The sequence below is a fragment of the Eleutherodactylus coqui genome, chromosome 7 (genome assembly GCF_035609145.1).
Source record: "Eleutherodactylus coqui strain aEleCoq1 chromosome 7, aEleCoq1.hap1, whole genome shotgun sequence".
Classification (NCBI taxonomy): Eukaryota; Metazoa; Chordata; class Amphibia; order Anura; family Eleutherodactylidae; genus Eleutherodactylus; species Eleutherodactylus coqui.
The window spans coordinates 55,283,560-55,299,065 of NC_089843.1; the positions used below are offsets into that span (position 1 = coordinate 55,283,560).

The following is a 15,506-nucleotide window of genomic DNA, read 5'->3' on the forward strand; positions in this document are numbered from 1 at the left end:
CTAATAGCTTCTTCTTCTTTTACTACAACCTCTAACTTTCTGACACGTTCTGTACATCCAGAACATAAACATTCTGACAAAGTTGAGCCGTCGTGGGCAAGTGGTGGAGGTGGCCATTTCCATTCCCGGACTTCAGAATTGCAGCTACTTTGTTTTAACACTGAAAGAAACAAATTCTAATTTAAATGGTGGTGGATGCATAGATGTCTACGGATGCGGCAATTTCATCTGCAAATCATCATACCTCTCTATACACAGTGGCCCCTAGGAGACCAAAGTGCTGCAGCACATTGGAAAGAGGTGTTCTAGTCAATGAAGCTTGGCTTGCATAGAGAAAAGTTTTGAAAGTTTCTTAGAATGTTTTTGTTACAGTTTACTGACTGCAAGCAGAGACACTGGGAGAAATTAAAATAGTATTGATTACATGCCCAGGCTGAAAACTTGTACAAACCCAATACTTCTTTGCTATAATGGTATCCAGTCTAGGTAAGCCTCTCTTAGGCCCTATTCACATCACGTTTACAGCCTCCATTCCATATGCTGGCATATATAGGCCCGACACACTTTTGGCCTTCATCGGTGAAGGGGACTCTAGGGATACATTTGGAATATACGCTGGGATGTTGTACACAGGGGCGTAACTATAGGGGATGCGGTTGCACCCAGGCCCAGGAGCCTTGGGGAGCCCATAAGGCCTCTCTTCTCCATATAGGGAGCCCAGTACTATGAATAAAGCATTATAGTTGGGGGCCCCGTTCCAGGTTTTGCATCGGGGCCCAGGAGCTTCAAGTTACGCCTCTGGTTATACACCAAGCGTAAGTCATAACGTGATGTAAACGGGCTCTTGGGGTGTATTCACACGGGCATTTTTCCTATGAGAGTTCTGTCCAAATCAGAAGATCTGACTGAACATACACAGGAAATGAGTCCATTCATTTGAATGGAGTAACATGAGTGATTTTTCTCTTGGACCAATAGTCTGAGTTAGGGCTTATTCAGACGAGCATGGGAGCAAATACGCACAGCGTAGTTGTGCCTGAACAAGGGGCATCTATTCCCCTTTACCGGACTTTCAAACTCCGTGCCAGAGTGCAGGATTTTGAAAATGACCGATGGAAGATTGGTGCCGCCCAATCTTTCCCGCACGTAGTATTGACTTCATGCAGGAAAGATATGGCAGGCTCTATCTTTTCTCGAACGTACAATTAATGGCCGAGAGAAGAGCTAGTGAAAACGAAACCACTCAAATCCTATTAAAATCAGTGGTTTCGTTTTGTCCCCCGTTCAGGTGCAACTAAGCTCTGTAGTGGCGAGAGTAGTTGAACCTATGGCCGTCTGAAGCCACCCTTAGGCACGTGTGAAACGTTCCTTAGTCTGGAATCTATACTGCTTACCTCACAAAGCATTGCCTGGACTGGATTTAATTGTAGCAAACCTTCAGCTGTGTGAAAGTACTAGATCTGTATGTTCCCACCCTCTGGTTATCAATCTGATTGTTCCCATTCATTGACAGCAACTGGAGATCTTGAAAATGGTGAGGAATGGAAACGCAAAATATATTAGAAAGTTGGAGAACTTCCATTCTAAGGTAAAATTGAAAACCCCTTTAATAGCTGCTTTTCCAAGTCCCAGAGAATGTTATGAACTAGTGATCCCAAAAATGGGTTTAGTAAGTCACTAGTTGACCCCAAAAATGGCGATCTCCCCACTGCACCGATACACTAGGATTAGATCTACAGATTTTGCCCATTGTGAGCCAGTAACAAGAAGGTGGCTTGTCACGATGCAGGGGCAATCTGAATAACATGTTCCCCCCATGGGACTGCTTCACCCTCGTGTTAGTTCGCCAACGGGCAAAGTCAGCAAAGCGGTCGTCCTAGCTCTAACACTGTCGCCCATGTAGACCAAACGGAACTGGTCACGCTACCCTCTACCCACCTAGCTTTGCTTTAACAGACGTCACAAAGAGAAAATGAGGCCGTGTTACACAAATAAAACTAGACTACGACTTCATAGTATTGCTACAATTCTCATAGATGCATATTTAAAGTATACAAAATAAACAGTGCCGTTTCACAGCATGATTTTTTTTTTCCCTACATTTTTTTTTTGTTACTTTTTTTTTCATTCTAGATGTCAAAAACACAATGTAATACGCAGCAGCCGTAAGCCATGCCTTCAGTAAAAATGCATCGGTAGCGGAAAGGTTACACACGAAACAAGCAGATTTCTTCTTAGTCATTAAATTCTAACAGCGTTTGTGTTATCAAACCGAGTAGCATGTTTAGAGGAGAGTCTCGGGGGGTTTAACGAGTAGATCGAGTGCATAAAATAGAAGACTTAGATAGATGGTCCCATTCCTGTAACACTGCATTCGATAATGCTGGAACTCCATAACATTAGACTGTATAATCAGGGATTTGTGATGTCATCAGGTCACGGGCATATAGCAAGAAGTCCCATCTTCTTACAGGGTCCCTATATTTGTCTTTCGTGGCAGGAGTGGCTGTCAACGTTTTAAGTGGACGGTGCAGGGGCGACACAGGCATACATAACATAAGAGGCAGATCATGTGGCTCCTATGGGGGTCTTGAAGAGAGGGCCCAGCCTTGGTTTGAACAGTGCAAGGCCCCCCTCTCTGGAGAAACGGCATTATTAGCAAACAAGGGGGTTGAAATTGGCCAAAGAGTCATGGGTGGAGAAGGCAAAAAATATATTCTGTATAGCAAAATCCAGCATCATAATGGGGGGGCATATTTTGATCTTTACTACACTATCCTATCAAACAGAATTGGACTGCTTCATAAGAATCAAATGTATTGTTTATTTCCATATCTTAATACTTAGTGGGGCTCCTTTGGCCCTAATGACATCATATACGTTCCATAGTATACTTTCTACTAACGTCTGATTCACTTCAGCTGGTATTTCCCTCCATTCATCCTACAAATGCCTGACGAGGTCTCTCAAAGAAGATGCATCAGCCCGTCTACAATGTGTAAGGAGAGCCGTCATTGGACAGTTTAGCAATAGAAGAACGCTCTATGGAGTGACGAATCACACTACTCCATCTTCAGATCAGATGGATGTACTCGGGTGTGGAGGATGCTTGTGGAAAGCCCTTTGCCTGATTGCGTTGTGCCAACGGTTAGGGTAAGTTCACACGTAGCAGAAAAGTCTTCTGCAAAATTCGCATTTCTGCAAAAGAAACTTAGTCAAAACCCGCCCCACCGGTGCAGATTTTGACTTGAACTCACATGTGTATCTGCAGTTGACTTCAGTAGCCACAGAACTCCCCCTCTTCAAGCTGTTAGCACACCCCTTCATCTGGTGGCCTCTAGTGAGTGCAGCGCTGCTGATTAGGTGATGTGGAAGTGGTGAGGTGAAGGGGTGCAATAATGTGCTGCTGACAATGTGACAATACTCTGGGAATGGTCGGCCATACTTCCAACAAGACAACGCACCTTGTCACAAACCCAATGCCGGTTTACATTGGTTCGCAGATAGGGATGTTCCACGATTGGACTGGCTACAACTTCAACCCCACTGAATAGCCTTGGGATGAACTGGAACGTCGGTTCAGGAAATATGAACAGCGTCCATCTTCTTTGAGAGAACTTGCCAAATGTTTGCAGGATGACTAGAGGGAAATACCAGCTCAAGTATATCAGATATTAGTAGAAAGTATGCCACGAAGAGTATCTGATGTCATTAGGGCCAAAGGAGCCCCACTAAGTATTAGCATATGGAAATAACAACCACTTTTGATTCTTGCTCAGGTGTCCAATTACTTTTGGTAGGGTAGTGTATGTGGCCTTCCTTCTGCTATGTATGTCACTGAGCTGCGCCTCTGCAGTTATGGATATATATAGTCAGTTCCACATTATCTGAATGCAGTAATTCTAGTATTTAAAGACCATTCCCCTGAACATGAGCTATAGATCGGTCTGCCTCAGCCTAATCTGCAGCACCATATACTGCAAAGTAAAAGCCGATTGGTCAGCGGCGAAGAGATAGAATGCAATGTACGTCTATGAAGTCACTCTTGATACGGCCTTTGCAATGTGTCCTTGTATACAGTGCAACCTGTACATTGTAATCACCGCCCAAAATCACCAAGTGTTAAAGAAATGTTGCTCCTCATCTCCTGCTCTCCCAGTCCACGTGCTTGAAATACTGACTCTGATAAGTCTTACTACCTGTTCCTCAGACAAGTCATAATCCTTTATTTTGTTATGTCTAGCTATGAAGATTCACCGGCATATACAAATACTACTTCATTCTGAAAAACTATATGATCTCTGGTAATCAAAAATATCTGACCTGCTTTTTTTTTTTCTTCTGTATATTCATGTAATACTTAGTAATGGAATGATAGGACTGCAAAAATTGGGCTTAACTTTTTTTTTTCCTTATGCTACTATCATAACATCCTCCCCGCCAGGTGACAACACAGGACTCCACCAGACGCTAATTGGGGTCTCTAGTGCTGTGGTTGCACTGAAGGGAGCCCCTCAGCAAGAATTCTCCTTTCTCAGGACTTGGCGTTGGATTCAGTCCTGGCTGAGCGGCAGGTAACAATTCTTTTTTTTTTTTTCAGTTATTTCCTTGGTTTGTTTTTTTTATAAAGTTTTTTTTTTTTTTTTGTCAACATAAGTGCCTTCAGTCGAATGGTCCTGAGTTGGTCCAGTAATTTGGCCACTATAAGAGACTGGAATTAAGTCTCAGGGAATGTGTGTAGCCGCTATCGCTTGAGCTGCTTTGCAAACTGTAGTGGTCATCGACATCGCTGGCACTTCCAATACTGTCCATTTCTCCTGGCGCAAACTCCATGCCTTCAATGTCCACTTCTGGAGAAACAAGGAGAATAGAAAATGTTACGGTAGGACTAAATGTATCAATAAGCTTTACACAAGGGGAGGGGACTTTTATAATAGGTTATACATGTTGGACACTGTGAAACATATATTGTGTTCTGTGTCTTTAACGAGGGGAGGGGACAATTGTGTCCTGGTCTGCAGTGGCCTATGATCTATAAAAACAGCGATAATACACTGCAGTACAGAAGTACTGCAATATATTATCATAGCTTCACAAGTTCAAGTCCCCTACAGGGACATAAAAAATAAAAAAAATAAAAATAAAAATCATTAAAAAAAGAGTAATAAGCAAAACCTTCTTCGGGCACTTTACCCCTCTTTGTTTATTAAATTAAAAAAAAAAAAAATTAAAAATCCACGTTTGGTAGCATCGCACCTGTAACGACCTGCACAGTAAATTGAACATAATATTTATCCTGCACAACGAAAACCGTACAGAAAAAATTTAAAAACTGAGCCGAAATGCTTATTTTGTTCATTTCCTCCCAAAAAACACAAAAATTTAAAAAAAAATTAGTTTGTACCCCAATAGGTTACCAATAAAAACTACAGTTCATCACGCAAAAACAAGCCTTCCATTCAAACTAAAAAAAAAGTTATGGGGCTTTGAATACAGCGAAGCAAAAAAATATGTCCGACGGCAGCCTACCGCGAACATCCGCAGTACGGATAAAGAGGAAAAGCGATAGGTGTGTGCGGCCGCCGGCAGGGTCGGATTCAGCTGCAGCCTCTTTCATTAACTCTTCACATTATTATGGTTATGGGATGCCTAGTAAGTGTAGGTGTTTTGTTTTATGTAATGTATGAGTAGAGAATGTACTTTGTACTAAATAAGCGAGTTTTCTATCATTTTGCTTACTTTTATTATTACAGGTTTTAAAAACATGAAGGGATTTTTGTTTTACATTTTTATGTGAGATTTAGAATGTGTCAGCTTCCTTCTGTATAACATGAGATCCCCTGTGTCACTATGACACAGGCTGCTGGTAGGGCAACACTAAATGTGCCCAGATAGCGGGCACAGGGTATTTTAACATGGTGGAATCCGATGCAGATTTTTAGGTGTGGATTCTGCCTCTAAAAAAGACCGCAGAAGTTTATGGTTGTGCAAATATATAGCTGTGACTATCTGCATGCGGATTAAGCCCTTTTTACTGAACAAATCCACGTGAGGACTTCTCGGCGTGTCAAGAAGTGCCCTGGGTCAGGAACGCTATCTTTTCTCCTTAAGGAGAGTACCTAGAAGGTGAGTGAGGAGACTTATAAGGCCATTCATGGGTAATATGCAAATAAGGGAGATGGAACAATACCTCTGTAACGCCACCTATTAGCAGGCAGCATTCCTACAAGTCAATGTTAGACTCTTCATACAAGCCTTGTAACAATGTCTGTGAAGTGACATATCACTTTATATTCTACACGTGCATGTAAAAATCATGCGTTGAAAAAATCCACACCATATAGATGACATTCAAGATAACTAGATGCGGATTTGACACCATATTGGTGCGGATTCCACATCAAAATTTCACAGTGTGAGCATAACTTTAGGGTACAGGTTTTGACTCAAAATCAGCTCCACCCGGCACTCATATGATGCGAAAGTGGCATCACATCACCGGTGCATCACATGAATACCAGCGGTGGTGCTCAGCTGCAGCTTCCGATGTGCGCTGCACTCCTGGCACCGGCAGTATTTTGGAGGTGAGCGGAGTGCTGCACAGACTGAAATCAGCGGAGGATATGCAGCTGATTTCGAGTCAAAATCTGCACCGATGGCGCCGACTGTGACTCTGTTTTTGATGAGAAATGCTGCGGATATTACCTCTGAAAATCCACATCATTTCCACTAAGTGTGAACGTATCCCTAGTGTGCAGTCAGCCCCGTGGACCTACAAAGGACTATACAGCTTCTCCTCACTCGCTAATTTAGTCCCTGTGAAACCTGGCAACCCTGATCAAAAGGGGGAATCCCACTGGATTCTGTCACTCTTAACGAAAGTGATCAAAAGGTTGAACCGCCATAATCGGAGTTTCTTCTGATCTCACAATCATGAAATAGCTGAGCACCCACTCCAGGGTGACACAGGACACCCGTGCAGGGTCTATTCTGCAGCACTGCTGTGTAGGGCCCCTCAACAGCCGCCATAAAAACATATATGGGCGGTGGTGAAGGAGTTAATCCCTGGACAACAAGAACTCCTAGAAGCACAATATGATGGTTGGTGACGGAATCCTCTTACTTCAGTGATTTCACATAAGATATAGGAATGTCCTTTGGTGTAATTTCCCCTAACATTAAGTCCTGACCAGCCCAAAGTTACAGCGTCCAACGTGGCTTCATATCATTAGAAAAACTACTTTTTAACCAGAGCCATTTATTGTATTACACGTCACGGAGCGAAGGTAACGCCAGAATGGAAATCTACTTGGTAGGATATGTATGACAGTGCTGTAATATAACCACATATGGGCCATTGTCCAGCCTGCTGACAGTCTCCACTGTACCCAAGTGTCCCTCCTGAATCGCAGGATTAGAGGGAACAATATAATTGGTTTACTGTTATTACAGGGTAGTGAGTGTTCTTTCCCATAAATTTCAAACTTACTAATCTTAATTTATCTTGACCTAATCATGGAGGATTGAGTATTATGCGACATAATTACATATTCAAGTAGAAAGAAAAAGTTATAGTAAAATCCAAAAGTCTACTTGAGTCCACATTATAAGCAAGTGGTCCACAAACGGTTCTTTCTAGACACTGGCAGCCATATTATCCTTTTATAGATAACATGAGTGACAATCAGTATGGCCGCCATTATAGCTCCACTAGTGTTAATACTTTACAGTGCATGTAAGCCCTTATTGGGGTTGTTCCACTTCTACCTATTGATGACCTATCCTCGGAATAGGTTATCAATAGCAGATCGGTGGATGTCCGCCGCCCAAGAACCCCATTGATCAGTTATTTCCCTGAGCTGGTGTCTTTGTATACTGAGCTGTTTGGCTAAAGGAAGCAGACAGCTCCGTACATTGTGTAGTGGCCCAGGTTAGTACTGCAGGCTGAGTCCTACTGAAGTCAATGGGACTTTGCTTGCAATACCAATCCAGGCCACTGCACAAAGTACAAAGCTGTCACAAAGACACTAGCCCGGGAAAACAGCTGATCGTCAGGGAGGTCCCAGGTGGCAGACCCCCTTCAATCTGCTATTCCTGAGAATAGGTCATCAATAGCTAGAAGTGGGACAACCCCTCTAAGGGCCAACCTATTTTCAGTCTTCAGGACTACTTGTTACAGCAAATGTAAGAAGTGTTTGTTTTTTGGTGGGACGAGGTTAAAAAAAATATAGTGTCAATATGTTTTTTTGTATTTTTTAGAACATCATAAAAATGTAGAAAAAACAGGTTACTTTTCTTTAATGTGTCAGTACATTTCCGACAATGCCAAATGTTTTATTATGTTTTGGTACTTTTGCTGAACGAAAACACGTTTTATGCAAAAAAAAAAAGTGTAGCCACATTCCAATTACCATAACTTTATTTATTCTTAGTTGATTAAGCTGTACGGGGTTTGTTTTTAGGGAAGAGGTTGCATTTTTTAGCAATATTTTTGGGGTACATATAATTTATTGTTTTTTACTTTTTTCAAGGGGAATGTGGAAAAGAAACCGCAGTTCTGCCATAGTTTTTTTTGTTTGTTTCGGGGAGCAAACTTCTTTAAATGTATTAAATAATATTGAATTTACTTTAACTTATCTCGCCCCCCCCTTGTTTCCAGTGGTATTCCACAGCATTATTGCAGTTTGTGGAAAACTGACAAACTATTTGGTCTAATAGTTACAGGTAACTGCAAACTGTCTCTCTGTTAAGGTACCAAGGACATTACTGACTGCACAATCTATGGGGTGAAAAGGAGCGATATATATTACGGCTGGCACGTTCAGCCAATGGCATCTACCGGTGGGTTAAGTCCATTTGCAGCAATTTGGACATGACCAATATGACCACCACTGAGCAGCAGAACAAAGTAGCAGCCATGCAATAAAAGTTATGGGCACTTTCAGCTCCACTTAATTTTGTTTTTCAGGCTGCATAGTTGACCCATTAAAGTCAATGGCCGAATACGCAGAATTATATAACCCCTTTAAGTGTATTTTTATAGCTGAGGCTCTCTACTGACTTTTACAGACATTGACATATTCAGATGTTGCATGCAAGGACATGGCTCCTCAATGCCGTCATCATAAAACTCCATTTCCCTCATTTCTTGAGAAAGGTTGTACCCGTCCCTGCATAGTCTGAAAGACAGCCGAACGAGCAAACGCATCTTTCATGCAGCACAAAAAAAAATCATGGTTGTCTGCGGCACATCTTCCCGTGTGAACAGAGGTTGTGCTGCCCACAACAGTGTGGGGGATGAACCATCATTTGTCCCCCAATCAGCCCAGACAAACAATCTTGTTGACTGGCACTCATTAAGTGTCAAATGCTTCCATTAAAGCCACATGGGTTACAACAGGACCCTTGATTCTGCGTCCTACGTCTGTGAACCACTCAACGGTGAGTCTACGACGATGGGTTTTATGCCTTTCCTTCCAGTCCCCCTCTACCTAATACCCCCAGACATTGATAAGCAGCACATGAAAGCTGTAAGTCGCCCTCACCTTGTTCAGAGTCAGTGGATATGATGGAGCCCATACTATCAGTGCGCATGCGCTCCATCCCATGTACGGAGAGCTGCTCTAGGCGGCGCTTGAGGTAGCGATGTTCTCTCTGAAGCTGCTCTTTAACGTTCAGTGCTTTTCGGTCCTGTTCTTCTAATTTCTGACATGAAAAGAACAGAAACAAGCCTGGATCTGTAGGTTTTATTTTACACCTGATAAAGCAATATCCACTGACATTCCTGCCAATACCGTTTGGAGTTATGTCATGTATGGGCAGATATAGGTCACCATATGGTTTGTTCTGTCCCAAATATGGAGGGTTATATAAAGAAAAAAGTTACAGCGTAGGCTCGAATGAAGCAAAAGGAAAATGCATTTAAAGATAAAGTCCCCATAACATATCAGGGTGCAAATCATGTTATATGACCATTTAAATGGTGCCAGCTTCATCCACAGCACAGTCCATAGATTGGCATATATTGTAGACCACTAACAGTACATGTGCCAGGTAGGAAAGTAACTGTAGAAGTCACATATTATGTGACGTGATGGTCCAGTAAAGATCCAGTTTCGCTAGGTTAGGCTGGGTTCACACTTTTTTTTTCCGTTTAGCCCATATATCAGGAAAGCTTCTGACATAGATGTTAGACAGGTCCATAGGGCTGCACTAATATATATATACTGGCCTCCGTCTGACATAGATGTTAAACATGTCCATAGGGCTGCACTAATATATATATACTGGCCTCCGTCTGACATAGATGTTAGACAGGTCCATACGGCTGCACTAATATATATACTGGCCTCCGTCTGACATAGATGTTAGACAGGTCCATACGGCTGCACTAATATATATACTGGCCTTCATCTGACATAGATGTTAGACATGTCCATAAGGCTTCATTAATATATATACTGGCCTCCGTCTGACATAGATGTTAGACATGTCCATAGGGCTGCATTAATAGATATACTGGCCTCTGTCTGAGATAGATGTTAGATGTGTCCATAAGGCTTCATTAATATATATACTGGCCTCCGTCTGACATAGATGTTAGACATGTCCATAGTGCTGCATTAATATATATACTGTCCTTCATCTGACATAGATGTTAGACATGTCCATAGGGCTCCATTAGTACATATACTGACCTCCGCCTGGCCTGTATAAGTTGGCATATCACACAAAATAAAAAGATGATGGAATAGAGTAGTACACTATGTTATTTCATCATACAGAGTCCAATACAGAAACATATATATTAAACACATACCTTTTTTCTAACATGGCAGCCTATGGGTGGTGCATGGCACTGTATGGCACTACTGTCACAGGCACAGTACTGAGGAAAACTTTTAGGCAGGTATAGAAAAAATGCCGCAAAGTAAGAAAGCTTCCAAACACAGAAGAGTTATTAGATTATGTTTGTCAATTAACAAAAGGCAAAGTGAATGAACAAAAGAGAAATGTAAATCACATCAATATTTGGTGTGAGCGCCCTTTGTCTTCATAACAGCATCAGTTCTTCTTCAAGTCAGGGATTTTGTAGGATTATAGTCAGGTGTTGGATTAGCCAATTATACCAAACAGGTGATAATGAGCGTCATTTTCATATGTAGGTTGAAACACAGTCATTAACTGAAACAGAAACAGCCGTGTAGGGGGCTTAAAACTGGGTGAGGAACAGCCGAACTCTGCTACAAAGGTGAAGTTGTGGAAGACAGTTTCATGTCACATGTCATATACAGCAACAAGACACAAGGTAGTTATACTGTATCAACAAGGTCTCTCCCGGGCAAAGATTTGAAAGCAGAGTGGGGTTTCAAGATGTGTTATTCAATCTCTTTTGAAGAAGCACAATGAAATGGGCGATGTTGAGGACCACAGATGCAGTAGTCAGCCAAGGAAATATAGTGCAGTAGATGAAAGACACATTGTGCTTGCTTCCCTTTAAAAGTGGAAGATATCCAGCAGTGCCATCAGCTCAGAACTGGCAATAAACCAGTGAGACCCGGGTACATCCATCTACTGTTATGCTCTTAATAGAAGAATTCCGGCGAAAAAGCCATAACTTCAACACAGAAAGCCAACAGTGAAGCATGGTGGAGAGGGGTACAATAATGAGTGTCTACAAGGAACAGTGAAGCATGATGGAGAGCGGTACAATAATGAGTGTCTGCAGGCAACAGTGAACTATGGTGCAGAGCGGTACAATAATGAGTGTCTGCAGGCAACAGTGAAGCATTGTGGAGAGCAGTACAATGAGTGTCTGCAGGCAGCAGTGAAGCATTGTGGAGAGCAGTACAATGAGTGTCTGCAGGCAACAGTGAAGCATGGTGGAGAGCGGTACAATAATGAGTGTCTGCAGACAACAGTGAAGCATTGTGGAGCGCGGTACAATAATGAGTGTCTGCAGGCAACAGTGAAGCATGGTGGAGAGCGGTACAATAATGAGTTTCTGCAAGGAACAGTGAAGCATGATGGAGATCGGTACAATAATGAGTGTCTGCAGGCAGCAGTGAAGCATGGTGGAGATTCCTTACAAGTTTGGGGCTGCATTTCTGCAAATAGAGTTGGGGATTTGATTAGGATTAGAGGTGTCCTCAATGCTTAGAAATACAGGCAGATGTTTATCAATCTTGCAATGCCATCAGGGAGGTGTCTGATTGTCTCCAAATTTATTCTGCAGCTGGACAAGAACCCCAAACATACAGCCAATGTCATTAAGAATTACCCTTCGTGTTAAGAAGAAGAAGAAGTCCTGGAAGTGATGATATGACCCACAGAGCCCTGATCTCACATCATCCAGTCTGTCTGGGATAACATGGAGAGAGAGAAGGATTTGAGCGAGCCGACATCCACAAAAGATCTGTGCTTAGTTCTTTAAGATGTCTGAACAACCTCCCTGATGAGTTCCTTCTAAAACTGTGTGCAAGTGTATCTAGAAAAACTGATGCTGTCTTGAAGGCAAACGGTGGTCACACCAAATATTGATGTGATTTACATTTCTCGTTCATTCACTTTGCATTTTGTTAAATGACAACAATAAACTATTATCACTTCTATTTTTGAAAGCTTTCTTACTTTGCAGCATTTTTTCTAAACCTGCCTAAGACTTTTGCACAGAACTGACGTATCTATTAAACCAATGGCTGGTATAACCTACAGGTGATGACTGCATTAAATGGATGCTTTAACAGCGGCATCCCCCTCAGCTATAATAGCATCAGTTTATTGGAAACTTCATGAAAAGCTATTAACCCTTTGCAATCCAATTTTGGATTCAGGGTTTTCCTAGGGGGGGCTTTCTCTTTCTGCCATTATACAATGGCGCCATCTGCTGGCTAGAGTCAGTACTGCAGTACGTGACATGCTGAAGAGGCCCCTGACAACAGAGCGGCCAGTAATCTACAGTAAGAATACCCTGCCGGACGTCTTTCGACATTGGAGCTGTACAGCCTTCAATCAGAATGTCTCTAGACGTCAGACAGTGGATTGGAAAGGGTTAAAAACAGTTAAAAGGACTCCATTACAGTGTTTTGGTGACGGATGCCACTGTTAGGCATCGGTCAAAGCTTCAGATGACAATATACGTAGGAGGCTTTTCTTGGTGTTAAATGGAGCCCAAAAGGGCATTTTGAGCATAGCCTTTTTTTCAATGGCAGACAGTAAGACCTAGAAAAGTAAATGAAGGCTTCCCCAAGATAGAACTGTACCATAAGTGATAGATGTGATCCTGAGAACAAGGCCAATCACCTCTATAGACTTGGCAGAGAAGGGGCTGTGCATGCAAGGTCATATATATAGAAACAGCATGGGATTGTAGATGGCCCAAATGACTGGACTCCCATCAACGGACATAAGAAGACCAAGGTGCAAGAAGAAGTATTCCAGCCTCCCCATAACACTTACCTTAATGTGCATTTTTGCTCTTTTCAAGAGACTTAGAGTGGTATGTCTGTTGCTGTCGGGTCCCAGCGGCACAAGCTGCTTTAACTGCTCCAAATATAGCCTTAGCTTTGCTCGCCTACAAAAAAACAAAATGTAATGAAAATGACGTAATGGGAAATATAGTGCAGTACTAAGGGTGCATTTACACAGAAGAATTCCTTGCATGATTTCTGTGCGAAAAATTATTGTAAATGGGTCCATTTACGTATGCAATTTCCTTCTCACATCTCTAATAATCATCATTACATTTACACATGTACAGTTTCATCTGATTCTAACAACTCCTTCTTGGTGCATTATTTACTTTGCCAGCAAGTGTATTCTGAATAGGACTGATACAAAACTGAGCCTCCCTTGACCACATTCTCTCCGGACGCCGCTACATGATAATAGCAACTATAAAAACAGCAAGAAAACAATTACTAAAGATAAATGTTCCCGATCTGAGCTGAATATTGCAGTCATATGGTTTAGCTGCATCAGCCATACATTGCATTCGCACAACATCGCTGGAGGCCAGTAGCCCAATGGGAACTAGGCAAATGTCACCACACGAGCGCCATTTTTAATAAATGTCATCAAATAACGAAAGTGACACAACATTTTAAAATTAGCGTTAGTAGAGTCCCCTTACACTTGTCATGGCCGTCCCATACTTCCACTAAGGGATCTTGTCTGTTTACAACTGTGTACAGAACGGACCCCAAGTGATGGCTGCAGTAGCACTATTAGGGGGATCTGGGTTGTCTTATAAAGAAACAGCCCTTCACTGGAAGGATCACATCCACAGATGCCGATCATTCCAAAGTTATCCAGAAAAAAAAAAGTTTCAAAAAAGTTTAAAACTAGTTCTTTTTGCTCCACTGTGTGCTGGAGCATCATCTAGCCCCTTTTTTCTATCTCCACTGCACCGTCCAACTATGGACAACAAGGCTATGTAGTGGCCTGGGTGAAAAATATTTGTTCCGCTACTTAGCAAACCACTGGGCTGAATGAGCAGTCATTAGGATGTAGAAGCGCAAAACATGATGCAGAATCCGTGTCAAGAAGTCACATGACACTTCCATTTTTTGAAAGATGACGGCACACACAAGGTATATTTGTTGCAAATTGTACAATAACCTTTAAAGGATTCTGCACATGGGGTGTTTGTTTCAGTTTTCATTCATTCACTGGATAGGTGAAAACCGATAGATCAGTTTGACCTGAGAACAAGGGGTCCCATTTGCCCCGCTTCTAAGTCACTGACATATCGCTGCCGCGACCGATGTGAATTAAGTGCTGCGCATATATGCATAGTGCCACTCCATTTATTCAATGGGACTGCCGAGGATAGAGTTTAAATGCTCGGCTATTCCTGTTAATCCCATTGAAATGAATGGAGCAGCACTCTGTATGTGCGCCAAGTGCTCAAATGACTCCAGCAGCGATACAGCAGTGACTGGAAGTGGGGCAAACCCCTATTCTTAGGATCAGTGGGTCACCTTATAATGGGGAACCCAATAATAGGAAACGTAGCGATATTTCAATCTCGTAGCATTGCTGCAAGAAAAAAAAATGCTCATGTGAAATCAATGTGTTATCAATACGTGCGAGTTCCGTCCATATCGCTATCAGACGGAACTCGCCAGTGTGAACGCATGCTAAAGGCGTATCTTACAAAAACACATGACAACTTTTTGTCATGGACATAGGGTAGGCCTTCAGCCTTGCAATATTAACAAGAAGGTTTCTATTCACTGGCAGCAAGCATAGATCTTGAAAGTGCTGAGATAATAAAACGTAGAACATATCACAGTTGCATAAACTTTCCCTATACAGCGATCTAACTTAGTATGCACCGAAAACTACCAGAAAAAAACGGCATGTGCAATTCCAAGGCGTTTTCTGCTTTTTCTGCAGTTTTTTGTGCCAAGACAGAAGTGGATTCAAAAGGAACGGGAAATATAAAGGAAGGACTTGTACTGCTGGATCCACTTCAGACTTTGGCTCCAAGAACTGCATATGTG

The 15,506-nt window shown here is 42.2% G+C and overlaps 1 protein-coding gene across 1 annotated transcript in view; it reads right to left on the reverse strand.

Annotated features, from left to right (window-relative positions):
* Positions 1-3,706: 3,706 nt before the first annotated feature.
* MXD4 (MAX dimerization protein 4) overlaps positions 3,707-15,506 on the reverse strand; it is a 64,202-nt gene continuing 52,402 nt past the window's right edge. Inside the window, exons 4-6 of the mRNA XM_066573034.1 lie at positions 13,459-13,573; positions 9,546-9,705; positions 3,707-4,850 (exon numbers count right to left, since the gene is read on the reverse strand). Of these exons, the coding sequence (XP_066429131.1) occupies positions 4,702-4,850; positions 9,546-9,705; positions 13,459-13,573 (424 nt within the window). The 3' untranslated portion in view covers positions 3,707-4,701. The remainder of the gene's footprint in view (positions 4,851-9,545; positions 9,706-13,458; positions 13,574-15,506) is intronic.